The sequence below is a fragment of the Cupressus sempervirens genome, chromosome 2 (assembly GCF_028749045.1).
Source record: "Cupressus sempervirens isolate cs-2001-9-10 chromosome 2, ASM2874904v1, whole genome shotgun sequence".
NCBI lineage: Eukaryota > Viridiplantae > Streptophyta > Pinopsida > Cupressales > Cupressaceae > Cupressus > Cupressus sempervirens.
Genome location: NC_143119.1, coordinates 91,185,436 through 91,202,262, shown reverse-complemented (window position 1 = coordinate 91,202,262; position 16,827 = coordinate 91,185,436). Strand labels below are relative to the sequence as shown.

The window sequence follows — 16,827 nt, the reverse complement described above, 5'->3', positions numbered from 1 at the left end:
TAGTTAAAGTCTCTAGTTATCAAATCTAGTCCTGGAATTCATCTGTCAATTCACAGATTCTTGTGCATGCAGTGAACCATCATTTCTTCCTATTTAACCCTAGATCTTGCATTTCCCAATTACATTTGCATACTCATAGTTCCCAGTAATGAAGGACCAATGGATCCACCTAGAGCTTCTTCTTGAGGCCTAGTGTATCATCTTTTTTCCAACATAATAAGTGGTGAAATAAGTGTGAGATAGATTCCGTTCTTGTTTGCAAGCATAAACTTGTGGATCCTATTGCAACCTTGTTCACTAAAACCCTTGATTACAACATTGTTATCCTTGAGAATATGTTAAAAGAGTTCTATCATGTTTCTCCCTAGTCATATATCTGTCCATTGTTTACTGTACAGGGTAAACAATTTATTTATGCATTCAGACAATAGACAAGAACACGTAACACAGAAGTATTCCTTTTATTATTCGCATGTATGCAGAAGATACTACAATATTCAATATGATTGATTCCATTGATGATTACAATTTCCATTCTGGATGGTATACATATACCTTTCCGAAGGGGTGACTCAACCGTCACGTGCCCGTTCAGATACTATTCTATCCGTCAGCTACAATATAGATTTTACCGACAACATCCATTTTGCTCAAACATTTAAGTTGACAGCCAAACTTCTATATTATTTCTTTGTTTATGATTTTTTTTAGAACAGTTGGAGACCATGGCTAAAATTTCCAAAAGACTTAAATCTTTGGCCAGTACCTGGTCTGAACCATGCTAAATTTTGTTTACTTTAGTTTTCCACTGCTTTATTTTAGATGTATTAGTCTGAGAATATTTATATCTGGACTGCAAGCAAATCTTGAATCTTACACTGTTATAGTATTCATGTATTGTTAGGAAATCCAGGTTTTCATTTCATAGCAATTTCTGAGCTTTCCTGGTTAAACGGTCTGTTTACATTTTGAACTTGACCATATTTCCAGCCTTGTCACAATGTTTCTGGTGCAAGTATTGCATTATGTAATATGTGAATAAGAATACCTCTTCGAATTCATTTGTTTAAAATTGCAGAGAATATTAAAACTGAGGAAAAATAACTCGTAGAAGTGAATACTGTAACCCTATGCTGGAAAAAAATTTCCTATTCATAAAAAGAGAATTTCTATTCGTTAGAAAAATGAGGATAAGCATTGATTTCCTTGGTGTTATAAAAAGTACCTTGCCAATTACAATACACATGGAGAGATCGCTTCTAGACAATTCAGAGTGCACTTTGTTTGGATTCAAAACCGCCTGCCTGCCTTAAAATGTTCAGGTTCACTTACCATAGAGAGTCTTTGTAATATGGTACCTAAATAATTTTAAAATTCACATAAGAATTTACGGATACAAGTATCCAATAATAAGAAAATCATTGCTGTCTTCCAAACAAGACCCTGCAAAAACCAAATGAGAATGAAATAAACTACAGAGATTCAGCAAATTAATCATAAACTCAAAAACAAGTGGTTGATTCCAGTATAGATTTATTAATGCCCCAACACTTCATCTAAGAACATGAAAACTTCATTTCATGTTAATTTACTTTATGAAATAAGCAACCATTAATAAGTTTCAAACTAAAACTAGAAATATGAATAATTTGAAAACAGAGAAAAAAACCAATAAAAACCAAATGATAGTTATTTCCGAGAGTGAAAACAGATGCAATACTCCAGGATCCTATGATCATAGTCATGGGCCAATTAAGAGTCCATTACTCAGCACAGCAAAAGTATAGTGAAGCATGAAAATAGAGACAGAAAAACTTCTAAGATTATGAGGACAACAGATATAAGGTCTGATCTGTTACAAGCTAGGCTTGTCATTGCACCAAAAGACCGACCTGTCAATACCCAATACAACCACTAGACTTACAGAGCACGAGAGGTGGTTAAACCATGTCACAAATCCCAAAGGTAACGTTGGCAATCAGTCCAACAATCCCTCCTCAATGTATTATTGTTACCCGAGGAGATTTGAACTTGTGACCAAGCTCTACAACCACTTGTTATAAGCTAGGGTTGTCGTTGCATCAAAAGATCAACCTATCAATGCCCAATACAACCACTAGACTTATAGAACACATGAGACAGTTAAGCCATGTCACAAATCCCGAACGGAAATTCTGGCAGTTAGTACAACATGATCGACCTTTGCAATTACCTATTGATACAACACAACTTAAGAACCTAGATGACTTCATGAATCAGCAAAAAGAGCTAAGGCAAGGAATCCTCTCGAAAGGGAAGATAGAAAGCCTCACAGTCCACCTAGGCAATGCAATCAACCTATGGAGTACAAAGATGCCTTGAAAAAAATAACAATACCAACCTCAGTAAAACCGAAGGAATATTAGCAAGGTCATGAGTTCACAAGTTGGATACAATTTTTAACATTCAAGCCCCTAGAAGAGGAATAAGTGATACAGATTGCTACCATAAACCTGGAAGTAGTAGGATACAATTGGTGGCATCATGGGCTAGTTACCCAGGATCGTGCCATGATACACTCATATGAGGAATTTGTTAAAAGTCTGGTCACCTGTTTTCATAGCAGTTATACAGAAATTTATTACCGGGAATTAGCCCAACAAAAACATGTTGGATGATTGCAAACTCGTGCTAATAAGTTTCAAAAGATTTTTGAAATGGTTCAGGATGTGCCACAGAAAAGAGTCAAAATTGTCAAAGGTTAAAGTGACAAATTAAAAAGTTTCTAGTTCACTGGCTATTAAGTTAGCCAATCACTTAGATATTATACCCTCTACTCAGATCCAGAATAAAGATTCCAGCCCTTGGAAATCTGATAAAGGAGTGCCCAATTAGCAAAGAAAAACTACTTTCAATCAACCAAGAAATTCACCTTCAAAAGCTGATCAAGAAACAAAAAATGAACTTAGAAAGAAATTGTGCTTCTCTTATAAAGAACCATGGGAACCAAACACTGCTGCCTTGGTAAAGGCGAGTTACACTTGATTAAAGTACATCTAGAAGAGGAAGATCAAGATGAGTCACAAGCAAGCCTTCAAGAAGACAACACACAAGAAAATTGGCCTCAACAAATAGAACTCGAGGATACAATCATCAAAGAGAACCCACACATTGCTACTTTATATATAATTCCACGAGGCAGACCAATCTGGTTGAAAGGTGTGTTCAAGGCACAGCGAATGGTATGTTTATTGGATAAAGGGGCTATGCTGTAATGTCCCTTCGCTGGCTAACTTGGAAAGCTAGGACAATTATCTAATTCTGATTTTTTACTTTGTCAAATGATTCCAATTAAACCCAAATCAAGGTGTTATACAAAGATATCAACTGCTATTTCTTAAATATATGTAAGAATCTATGTAAAATCGATGCAAAATGGATAGCAATATTTAATATTTAATGATTGAATATGCTATGAGATTATCATTTTATCACTTGTAATGATAAAAGAATGTTTCTGTCTAATATATGGTATCCTTGTGCAAGCAATATATATTTCTTTTAGCAACTGGATTGCTATGTTTCATATATCAATCTGAGTATGCAATCTATGTAGATATTGCTTTGACAGCAATGGGCTTCTGTTTCTAATTTGTACTTTCAGTCATGCAACTTTTACGCTGAATAATATATCTGATTTGCATGTCACTGATGTGGCCAGAGGCAACTTTCTCAAGAATACAATTCTGGATAATAAATAGAAGAAGAACTGTCCCTGAGTTAGTATAATTTGCAAGCAGAAATTCCTTATAATTCTTTCTTCTATAATTGTGCAGATAAAAATCCCCATTTTTTTTGGAGTATATATGCGATTGAATCTTCTCCCTAAATACCTTTGTCATGTGCAACTATCGTTACTTGAATAGTCACATCCTTTTCTAATGAATTTCTTAATTGCTGACTTAGGGAAAACCTGTTATCTTTTTATCGCTACTCTTGGTCTATACGTAATTTGCACTATTACCAATAGTGGCTTCAGCATAAATATTTTGGAGAACACTGATTCCACTGTCACCAAATTTTTAATATATAGTCTCAATGTTATTGATGAGAATCGACAGATCTATTATTTTCATTTGGCAACTATATCATTTTTTATACTTCTTATTTATGTATAGTTGATGCTCAAACATAGTCCATGTTGATAATGCTTCTCAAATCCTTGTTGAAATTGCTTAAGTGTTGATTTGCCATGGTCAATGGCTATCTATCGCTGAGATTTAATTTGTGATAACCCCTTCATCTAACTTGGCACATTCTCCCCTTTCTTTCATCGATGATTCGAGGTTTCCCTCGTTATCCATTCATCGTAGCATCCTGAAATAATTTTTCACGATATTGATCTTCCATTTCATACACTATTTGCGTAAGGCCCTAGTCCATTGATATGATGCGGATTTAATCGTTTCCCCATTTTTGGCAAACTATTGGTTCAGTTCATTGTTGCAACCCTTGTGAGCTGACAGGATGATTTGGGGATCTTGGTTATGAACTAACTATTTTTAGTAAGTTTATTTCTAGCAGTTGCCATATTTGGCAGTGCAGATGGTGGCACTATCAGGCAGTCATCACCTGCAGTGGATGGATTATTTACTTTGTGAGCTTATATTTATTAAATTAATTATTAAAGTCACATTATCATAATAATAATAATATTTTATTATAATAATGACATTAAGAGATATTATTAAGAGTTGTGTTGCAAGTTTTTGGAGTTGAGTTCTTTTTAGAAACTCTTGCAGTTTTTGGAATTGAGTTCTTTCCGGAAACTTTTGCCAATAGGGAATTATAAGTATGAGCTCATTTCAATAGAAAAGCACGCTTGGATAATTTATTTGCTTTTGTTGTCTTTGTGGCTCTTACTGAGTTTTATGAATTGTGTGCCTCTATTGAAGCATAAGGGTTTTTGAGTTTCTGAAGATTGTTTGGAGTCACTACTGAGGTATAGTGGTACCATTGGTTAAATCTCCTTACTGTAATTATCTGTAACTGGGAGATTGGAATTATAATTCTGAGATTTCTAAGTTGGTGTATCCAAAATTATGCTTTAGTAAATAATTTGCCTTCATTCTCCTACCATATTTACTATGCCTTGGAGATTTGTCATGTCCCCTTTCTAGTGACATGATTCCTATAGTAGATTTGCCTATCATTGACTCTCGTAGGCAAATGATTTTGGAGAGAGAGTCATCCTGTTGCCAGATGATTGCATATTGCTCTCAGAGAGTTATAATTGAGCCTACATCCAGTAAGTGGGGCCTACATGTTCTAATTTTGAATTGAGATTGCACTTTTAATTTTATAAAGTTATTTATTTAATTTTATAAAGTTATTTAATAATAAAGTGCATTACAATAAGATTTTATAAAAGATGTTTCTAGAAGCTCCTAGTGACTTCTTAAAAAGGTGAATAAATAGAGGGCGGGAGGCACCCATTTAGACAAGCGATTTTGTGGATTCAACTTCTAATTATATTGGAGCAATTTGTGGTCTTTGGTCTGCAAATTTCCATTAGGTCTTTGGGAACGAAAACTCCCTTGGATCTGCATAACTGAGGAAGTGAGATATCTTCTGAAGGGTTGCTCATTGGAGATGGTATTCAGCCATTCCATGGAGGATCATTCTGAGAATCGATTTTGAGGATTTAAGCTATTTGCAAGAGTCTGGAAATTATCATCTCTTTGCAGAATCAGCTTGGAAAAGTTCGGAGGTCTTTCAGTATATTTCCTGATAAGTTGATAACCGGGACTGGACTCACATTTTTACTCATAACTTCATATTGCTTGGGAGTTTGAATTTATGGTTTGGAGGGGTTATATATTTACCCTAGGCGTTCCAGATCATACAAATTTCGGCCTCCAATACCCAGCAGATTATTTAATAACAGGGCCATACATATCAAAGCCGAACTAGGGCTTGGGCCATAAAATTGTTTATATTTCACAAACTGTTCAGAGTTGCATTTAATGCTTTTATGGGACTACCAAGCATCCCTAGGTGTCCCTGTTTGGGGTAATTTCGGCTGCCATCACTGAGCATATATTTCAGTACAGGTTCTGCACTGTATGGCCAGTAACAGGAAGCTGTACGGCAGGAAACAGAGGTAAAGATTCAGGGTGCAGAATTGTCATCTGTATATCAGACTTTGGCAACGAACAGTGGCAGCAAATCTCCAGGTTTTTGTGTTTGATTTGGATAGTAGAACTTGCAAATATTCAGTTTTTTGTAATGCTTTAAATCAGTCAAATCAGTCACTGTTTCTAGTCAACGAATATTGCAGCAACAGCCCATTGTACTCTCAGAATTAAGTCTTTAATAACATTTTGTAATCAGACTTCCTGAATACTGTTATTGGTATTGTTATTGTTAATTGTATTGCATATCTTGTGAATTTGTTGCTATACTTCATTGCATGCCAAGTGTTTGACGGATTGTCACAGTTCAGTATTGAGGTTTTAGTAGCCTTTATAGTAAGGGTCATTTCAAGATTGAATTGCTGAAGGTAATTGTGAGAAGATGATCCGTAAATTTGGGTCATGAATTTAATTGCAAATGTACATTTGGTTATAGAGGCCATGATTTCAATACTAGAAGCTGCTGATTCATTGTTTGAGGCAGCGACACCATCATTCTAGGCGCCAATTGATAAATTACAGTACCAATTTGTGTTGGGAGGCTGAGTGGCATAATTACTGGGCTCAGCGATTTACATTTCTGAGAGTTAGCATCAAACTATGGGCTGTGTCGGCCTTTGGAAGGGCCTGTGTCTGATCCTATTAGGGCTGTGATTCATATTTGGGTCTGCAGATTCATTTTAGAGACCAGCAGATTCCACTAAGGGCCTGCGATTTGGTGCACTGGGCTGCTTTCTGCATTAAGGCAGACATCTGGCATTTTCCAAGAGTCACGTCCAGCTATTGCATACAGTTAGGCATTACTTCTTGCAGCAATTCTAGTTAGGGGTGGCTCACAGCGACCCATACTGGATGCAACAAATAATAATCAGGTTCCAGCATTATTGCAAATTGAATTTAGTTGTATGCAAGTATTGTCAAATTTAGTTATTTTTCCATTGGCAAATAAAATTCTAGAAATTCTGAGAGTTGTGTTATTTTGCAATAGTTATAACTTCTAAATTAATTCCAATATTCTGAAAATTCAGTCTATGGGTTAATGCAAAGCAATAAATTCAATTACATGGAATACTTTTCATTAGAGATTGCTTGCCAACTGTTTGACAAAATGTCAAACCTAGTTTAGTTTTGAATTGGAGTTTGTTTGAGCCATAACCAGCAGGGGTTATTATAGTGGTATCAAAGTTGTTTCCTGCCAGCCTACAAGAACTGAGCTCAGTTATTATTTTGATCAATGCTTACTTCTGAGATATCAGATTGATTTTGTGATTGGTATTCAGTGACAAGGAAGGTGACAGGAGATTCATTCCAAGTAGATATTATACTCGCAGAGGGCATACCTCTCCACTAAGGGATGGAGAATCTGAGATACAGGGTATTGTGAAACAATTGGACGTGCTAGTGAATGAGCTAAATCAAAATCACAAACCCAATTGATTTCAAATCCAAGATTTGAGCAGAGTGCGATATTGCTTTTTTGAAGAGCAAAATGTGATGATACAGTTGCGACTACATATGTGTGGGACATTTCTTATGAGACACTGCATGGGTTGGGCACAGTGGAGGTGGAATGTGATGAGAATTCAAGTCCGGTTGAATCAAATGATGCAGTTGTTGGCATGAGTTCCCAGGATCACTTATTTAACGACTATGCAACAATTGTGGAAGTAGGAGCATGTGATGATATAATCATATCGGCAACTACTTCTGCACCAATTGAGTCATCTATTGAGAAGTTTAGTTATATGCATGCGGTTGTTGATGTGTGTTCTAATGATAGTGCACATGTTGATGATTATGAGGTTAGTGATGCTTGAGACAGAGTCATGTTGTACATGTTGATGATTATGAGGTTAGTGATGCTTGAGACAGAGTCATGTTATACTACAGATCAACTTGATCTTGAGATTCACTTTATGGACAATCCTATGTTTCAGATGGATTTGGCATTGTCTTACGACAATCCATTTATTGAGATTGATCTTGATTGCTCACCCGAGTGGAGTTGGGCTCAATTTTCACCATTTGCAAATTTGTTTCAATTTTTTGTTGTGGCAGTTGGTGAAGTTCCTATGTCCACAGATTTTGGCATGGCTACACCTCTTGTCAATACAATTGGCATGAGTGCATATGATTCTCCTATAGCTACGCCTTTTTCAGGGATTGTTGGTGATGATCAAGATTCTAGTCCAGTATATATTATGTGGGTGGATACAAGGAGGAAAAGAATGTTTAGATCTTCTTTGGAGTTGTCATTTGGAGATATCCTGAATTCCACATCATCAACACAAGTTTTGGGTGCTATGTTGCAAGACATGTTGTTGGTCCTAATGATGCTAGTACGCAATTGCTTCAATGTCGACAGAATGCCACGTACTTCTTCATTTGGGAGTGTGCTGACGGATTGCTTGAATCTATTGCAATCCTCATGAGCTAACAGGACGTTTTGGGGGTCTTGGTTGCGAACTTAATATTTTTGGTAATTTTATTTCTGGTGGTTGTCATATTTGGCAGTGCAGATGGTGGCAATAGTAGGTGGTCATCACCTGCAGCAGATGGATTATTTATTTTGTGAGCTAATATTTATTAAATTAATTAATAAAGTCGCATTATTATAATAATAATAATATTTTATTATAAGAATGTCATTAAGAGATATTATTTTGAGTTGTGTTGGAAAGTTTCTGGAATTGAGTTCTTTTTGGAAACTCTTGCAGTTTCTGGTGTTGAGTTCTTTTCAGAAACTTTTGCCAACAGGGGATTATAAATATGAGCTCATTTCATTGGAAAAGCACTCTTGGATAATTTATTTTCTTTTGTTGCCTTTGTGACTTTTTCTGAGTTTTCTGAATTTTGTGTCCTTGCTGAAGTATAAGGATTTCTAAGTTTCTAAAGATTGTTTGAAGTCACTGCTGAGGCATAGAGGTTTCATTGGTTAAATCTCCTTACTGTAATAATCTGTGACTGGGAGATTGGAATTATAATTCTGAGAATTCTGAGTTGTGTTGATGCGAGTTTTGTATCACTTACATAACATATTAGGATTTGAATATTCAATATGGGATATCAAACATGCAACTCCTCTCTTGAAAAGTTATTACTTATGAAGACATAAGCAATAGCTCCAATGTTCCTTACACCGTTGGATACTCGCTCAGTTTTATCGATGTGATTTGCTGGTAATCACGTAGGCGGCCTTACACTATTCATTCGAGGATGACTTGGACTTTGGTGGAATGATGGAAATGATGATGGGTTTGTGAAATATGCGAGTGGCAGATAATGTTGATGGTGGTGGTGATGAAGGATGTGTCTGCCAGGGATGATGTTGATGGGAAAGCGATGGTTATGGGAGGTGAATGGATGTGTTCTAATACTCGACCTACTCTAACTTCTTTCCCTAAACTTCGACTACCCAGCTACTCACTATTCTACTCCTACTCCTATGAATGGAAGGTTAGCAAATGGACGGGGATCGAACCTAATGAGAGCTGACCAGCGGCCTCACTTCCACAGGTGCAATGATTCAAAGGAATGATAAACTAATTTACCACACAAAGCTTCCCAACCAGCCGCTAAGATGCTAGTGGCCTAGTATTGATCCCTATCAAACATTTACCAATGCTACCATACAACTATCCATCTACTTCACTCCTACTTAGCAACTTGAAATGAAACCAACTTTAACAACTTGAAAGGAAATCTAACTAAGTGGGAGTAGAAAACATGCAATAATACCCAATGTTCTTAATCAACATGCAAATCGCAACAATGAAAAAGAGAACAATTTTGGTATTATCTTCGCAACAATTTCTCCAACCACTTTACAAATGAGAGCAAATGGCCTTATATAGGGGCCAGAAATACAATGGACGGTGGAGATCAAAACAAGATCAACGATCCAGATTGGATCCTAAAAACCCTAATTAGGGTTGTCACCCCATTGGCCAATGAGAAGCTGCCACCTCATTAATGGACCAATGAAAAAAGTGCAAAAAGTGGCAACCAATGAGAAGGCACCAAAATGGTGGCCTATCAGAAATAGACACTTGTCCTATTTTAGAAGAAAGGGGAAATTTGCCACTTGGGCTTACATCAAATGATCTTCTAATATAAATCTTCCCTTTTCTTTCATTTTCTTAGCTAAGGCAATGAACTTAGCTAGCCTTTCGTTAACTTCTTCCATAGGAGGACAAAGTGTGTGCTTCGCCCTGAGTTCCGCTGACTTCGCCACGCCACTTGCTGCTTGTAGTATCCTTTCGTGATACTTCTCATGTTCTTTTTCAAATCCAATAAAAGCATTGAGAGAGGAAAGGGTGCCCAAATGCTTCTTCCTGATGGCAACCTTTCCTAGCTCATCCAATCTCGATCCAAAATCTGTCTCATTGATATCCTCTTTGCCAAGGGGGATTGTCCTTCCTTTAGTCTGTCCCTCATCCGTATCATGTCCACTGTACCGATATTGGTGTCGGTTATTCTCTTCACTTTCGAGAAAAAGGAAGTTTTGGGCATCATATCCTCTTTGTCTTTCTTAGTGTTCGCCCACTGGGGATTCCTACTTGCACTACCATCCTCCATGCTCGTTGCCCTATTACGGGATGGTAGAGTGGTGGACCAGAAGGCAAGAAGAACAAAGAGGAGCAATCCTTAGACTAGAACGAAAGATGGATGTCAGCGTAAACACCCCTTGCAACTCTAGATGATGAAAATTCACCTTAACCAATAATCTTACAGCGACTTTTCGGAACCTAGGATATGACTTCAAGAATTTCAAATCCGTTGCAATCAAAAATTTATCATGCAATTCACCTCCAAATAAAATTACCCAACCTAGGGCAAAAATAGCAGCCTCTTAAAAAAATCAGAATTTTATCTTCCACAAATTTCGGCTCCCACAAAATTCGGCTTCCACAAATTTTGGCTCCCACAAATTTTGGCCTCCACAAAATTCGCCTTCCACAAAATTCGGCCCCCACAAATTTCGGCTCCCACAAAATTCGCCAAGCAAGAAGAGTGCAGATCTGCTCTTGCAAAATCACCAACACCTTAAGAAGGAGAGCTGAGAAGTGAGGAAGAAATGGGAGAGAGGCCTCCTCTTATACCCAACTTTCTTCTTGGACCCTGGAAGAAAGAAAAACAAATAATTAATGCAAAATTATGGCCCAAAATTAAATACTTAACCAAAATTAATTTTGCCGTGATAAAAATTAACTTTCTAAATTGCAAAAAGAAATTAAATAATGCCTTGAGGGTGTTAAATATTTCCATTTAATGGGGGTTTAGTAATTAATACATCATTAAATTTGGATTTTGGCTAACCAAAAGCCATATTTTCAATATTAAATTACCAATTTCATTAAAGGCAAAAAGTTTTCAAGGCAACTTTAATCTATTAAAACCAATTTTTTTGCAATTTCTCTCCAAATCGATTTAGCTATGCCAATAAAAAAAAAATTGACAAAAATAAAATAAAATTTCTTCTAGAGCCAAAAATCGATTTTGCAATTGTATTTCACCATCACAAAAATTAATTTTCTTCACCAAAAAAAAATAATTAAAATTTTTCAAAATACCAAATTTAACAAAAATTTCATTTTTTGAAAATTATCCAAATTTATACAATTATATCCAAATTTTCAAAAGAAAATGTCTAAGTGCAAAATTTACAATTTTATCCTGCCAAGTTGGAATGAACTTTGAAATTTGTTCGGCCTAAGGATAGAATTGGTGGCTCTGGAAAAACAAGTTGAAACAAGGTGAAAATAAATCTAACCCTCTCCCCACTGGCCCTAAAGGTGTCCAAGACATGAAATCTTCAAATTTGAAACCTCTGGACCGAAAATTGCTAAGGCAATCGAAAAAAAAGTGGATCTCCAAAATTTTGGGGTGATGGTGTGAAAACCTCACAAGAAGTCGGTGTATGCAAAATTATGCTGAAGTAAATAGTTTGCCTTCATTTTCCTACTATATGTATTGTGCCTTGGAGATTGAATTGCTCAAGGTGATTGTGAGAAGTTGATCAATAAATTTGGGTTGTCACTTTAATTGCAAATGTGCACTTGGTTCTAGAGGTCACGATTTCAATACTACAAGCTGTTGATTCATTGTTTTAGGCAGAGACACCATCATTCTAGATGCCAATTGATAAATTACAGTACCAATTTGTGTTGGGAGGCTAGGCAGCATAATTAACGGGATCTGTGATTTACAATTCTGAGAATTGGCATCAAACTACAGGCTGTGTGGGCATTTGGAAGGGCCTGCATCTGATCCTATTAGGGCTGATATTCATATTTGGGCCTGCAGATTCATTTTAGAGACCAATGGATTCTAATAAGGGCTTGCGATTTGGTGCATTGAATTGTGTTTTGCATTAAGGCAGACATCTGGCATTTTCCAAGAGTCACGTCCAACTATTGCATACACTTAGGCATTACTTCTTGCAGCAATTTTATTAAGAGGTGGCTCACAGCGCCCCATACTGGATTCAACAAATAATAATCAGGTTCCAGTGTTATTGCAAATCGAATTTAGTTGTATGCAAGTATTATCAAATTTAATTATTTTTCCATTGGCAAATAAAATTCTGGAAATTCTGAGAGTTGTGTTATTTTGCAAAAGTTATCACTTCTAAATTAATTCCAATATTTTGAAAATTCAGTCTATGGGTTTAAAATGCAAAGCAATAAATTCAATTACATGGAAAACTTATCATTAGAGATTGTTTGCCAAGTGTTTGACAAAATTCAAACCTAGTTTAGTTTTAAATTGGAGATTTTTTGAGCCATAACCGACAGGGATAATTATAGTGGTATCAAAGCGATTTCCTGCCAGCCTACAAAAATTGAGCTCAATTATTATTTTGATCCATGCTTACTTTTGAGATGTCAAATTGATTTTGTGATTGGTATTTAGTGGCAAGGAAGGTGACAGGAGATTAATTCCGGGTAGATATTATACTCATAGAGAGCATACCTCTCCACTAAGGGATGGAGAATCTGAGTGTTGAGTTTTCTAGATTTGCTGCAAATGTAATGGCATTGCCTATTGAGGTATATGTTTTCCATATGCAACATCCACTCATTTATATTGAGCATAGGTTATTGAATAGACATGTCTATTCAATAATCAAATAATTAATTTATATAAACTTAATTATTGTTATAAATAAACAAATATATATATATATATATTTCTCACATATAATAAGTTTATATCTCATATATAATGACATGTCTATCCATAGAGTTATCCGATAGAAGCTACCAAACATTAACTGTCCCTCTTAGCAAGGGAGGATAAACACAAGACAAATATTACACTATTGGTAATATTAAGGATATCTCAGAAATTTTCCACAATTTAGTATAGCATACGATATCAAGAGTATTGATCTCTAGAATATCAACATATGATATTTATCAATTTCTCAAACTAGGGTAAGATATCACATTTGATATCAAGAGTCTTGATCTCCTAGAATATCGACATCTGATATTCATCAATTACTCAAAAAACAAGGTTTGATATCACATTTCATATCAAGAGTATTGGTGATATCACATTTCATATCAAGAGTATTGGTCTCCCTGGAATATCAATGATATTCACCACTTACTCAAAATGTTAAAATATCACATTTGATATCAAGACTATTGGCCTTCCAGAATATCAATGACATTCACAAAGTACTCTAAGAGTAATCGCCTCCCAGAATGTTGAGATACAAAACATTCACCATTTACTCAATTTATTTTATCTCATAATAGAAGTTTATTGTAAGATCGTCACCTTACAACAACTTCTCCAAATACAAGTGATGATCATTTAGAAGTCGTCACTTCCTCATGATGTACACAGGGGATAGGCCCATATAAAATTCATATGGTCACAGTCCTCTTGACGAGAAAACTTATAGATCATTATAGAAACCATCTCAGCATGGTTTACTCCCTCTTAATCAATAAAATCAGGTTCATTGAAGGTTAACCAAATAGCATCCTAAGTTTTCTCTCTTTGAATCTTAATCTCCCTCTTTTTCCTGCAAGAACATTCTCGGAGGAAAAGATCAAGGCAAATAGCTCATATAGAGATATAAAATAAGAATGATAACATTAGTTTGATGTTTAGTAATTTAACTCATGCATATTACTAACAACAACATAACTGATTATAACATAACTCTTTATTTTATATTAAGATAACATGATACTTAATTTTATTCATAATATAATATTTAATAATAATCAATTCATTTGATATCACATATCATATATATATATATATATATATATATATATATATATATATATATATATATATATATATATATATATATATATATATAATGAATTAATTCATAACATATAACATATAGCATATCAAATATATATATAGTATGAATTGATTGAATTTTAACATTAGAATAAAACATAAAATATATCATACCTTCACCAAGAATTATTTGGTACTTTTCCTCTTTCCATTCAACCATATTACTTAGAGAATTGATTAAAATATATTATTCCCATTTTAGGTCATCTAAAGCTGCATGGACACAATGAGATATTGCATGCCTAAAATTTCTTCCAAGAACAGTCCCCTGCTTTGCTTTTCTTTATAAGATATCAAAGAACTCATCGGTCGCCTGGCTGGTGGTTCCATCGGCTTCTGTATTTGTCTCTTCAATGAAAACTTTTTCGTATGTATATGATATTCTCTCATGTAAAAAGTATCTTCCTAATCTTCAACCTCTTAGGAAACAAGAATGTCTGACGTGGAATTCTTCCAAAAGATTTTCCCATCTAGTGTAGATCTTGCAAGCTGAACGAAGATCCCGTTTTGAAGCTATACAAATTCACATACATCAAATCTCTAGATTTTCTTTGGAGATCTTGGAGTGCCTTTTTGTTGACCTATTGCGGTGAATTGTAAGACCAATGGAAGCATTTTTTTTATAATCAAATTCATACATAACCAAAGTAAAATATTAAAACTCATGCTTCTAGCAAAATATTAAAACTTATGCTTCCGAGGGATACATCGAATATTTTATGACCAAATCACATTCGGACTCGTATAAGTTCACAAAGTTTAACATCTGAAACAGGAAGGCATTCCTCCCTCACATCCACATTTTGAATTAATATAACTTGATTGACTAGGCGTATTAAAATAGCCATGTTCGCGTCTTCATGTAATATGAAATTATCTTCACTTTCACCCATTTACTCTGTATCGCTGGTCTAAATTTTGACCAAATTGGTCTACATCACTATTAAATTTTCTGTATCAACTTCTCTAATTTGAATCATCCAAATATGACACTTGTTGATGCGCACATTATTCTCCAGTAGTTCATTGTTTTGTCATTTACTTTCCTTTCATGTGTCATAAATTATTTCAATGACAAATGCCAATAATCATTTCTTACACTTGCAACCTGGCTCTAATACCATGTTGAGTTTTCTAGATCTGTTGCAAATGTAATGGCATTGCCTATTGAGGTATATGTTTTCCATATGCAACATCCTCTCATTTACATTGAGCATAGGTTATTGAATAGACATGTCTATTCAATTATCAAATAATTAATTTGTAAAAACTTAATTATTGTTATATATAAGTATATATATATATAAATATATTTCTCACATATAATAAGTTTATATCTCACATAGAATTATATCTCATATATAATGACATGTATATACATAGAGTTATCCAACAGAAGCTACCAAACATTAACACTGAGATACAGGGTATTGTGAAACAATTGGACGTCCTAGTGAATGAGCTCAATCAAAATCACAAACGGATGACCCAATTGATTTCAAATCCAAGATTTGAGTAGAGTATGATATCGCTTTTCCGAAGAGCAAAATGTGATCATACAGTTGCGGCTGCAAATGTGCAAGACATTTCTTATAAGACAACGCATGGGTTGGGCACAGTGGAGGTGGAATGTAATGAGAGTTCATGTCAAGTTGAGTCAAATGATGCAGTAGTTGGCATGAGTTTCCAAGATCATGAAAGTTCATGGCAATGCAGCAATAGTGAGAATAAAAGCATGCAATGATACAGTCATATCGACAACTACTTTTGCGCCAATTGAGATATCTATCGAGGAGTTTAGTGATATGCATGCGGTTGTTGATGTGTGTTCTGATGATAGTGAACATGTTGATGATTATGAGGAGAGTGATGCTAAGATAGAGTCATCTTATACTACAGATCAACTCAATCTTGAGATTCATTTTATTGACAATCCTATGTTTGAGATGGATTCGGCAGTCTTACAACAATCCGTTTTTTGAGATTGATGTTGATTGCTCACCCAAGTGGAATTGGGCTTAGTTTTCACCATCTACAGATTCGGTTCAGTTTAATGTTGCGACAATTGGTGATGTTCTTGTGTCCACAGATTTTGGCGTGGCTACACCTCGTGTTGATACAGTTGGTGTTTACCGCATAGGGTAAGAAGTTCAACACAAGTATAACACGATTCAATTCCGAACAGGTACTTTATTCATGTATGCACTTGCAGGTTACAATGACTACCATGATCTCCGATTACAATGATGCTTCCAAAGTCCATCTCGAACGTGTACATATATCTTTCCGAAGGGGTGACTCAAGCGTCACGCGCCCGTTC

General features: G+C 35.3%; 1 protein-coding gene across 3 annotated transcripts in view; it reads right to left on the bottom strand.

Moving 5' to 3' along the window:
• LOC149571178 (protein ARV 2-like) overlaps window positions 1–16,827 on the bottom strand; it is a 150,848-nt gene that overhangs the window by 71,701 nt on the left and 62,320 nt on the right. For 2 of the 3 annotated variants that reach the window (XM_089812745.1, XM_089812746.1), the window contains exons 4-5: window positions 1,398–1,443; window positions 1,226–1,308 (exon numbers count right to left, since the gene is read on the bottom strand). The exons of the other annotated variant lie outside the window; for it this stretch is intronic. In XM_089812745.1, coding sequence (XP_089668871.1) covers window positions 1,226–1,308; window positions 1,398–1,443 — 129 coding nt within the window. The remainder of the gene's footprint in view (window positions 1–1,225; window positions 1,309–1,397; window positions 1,444–16,827) is intronic. 3 annotated transcript variants of the gene reach the window in all.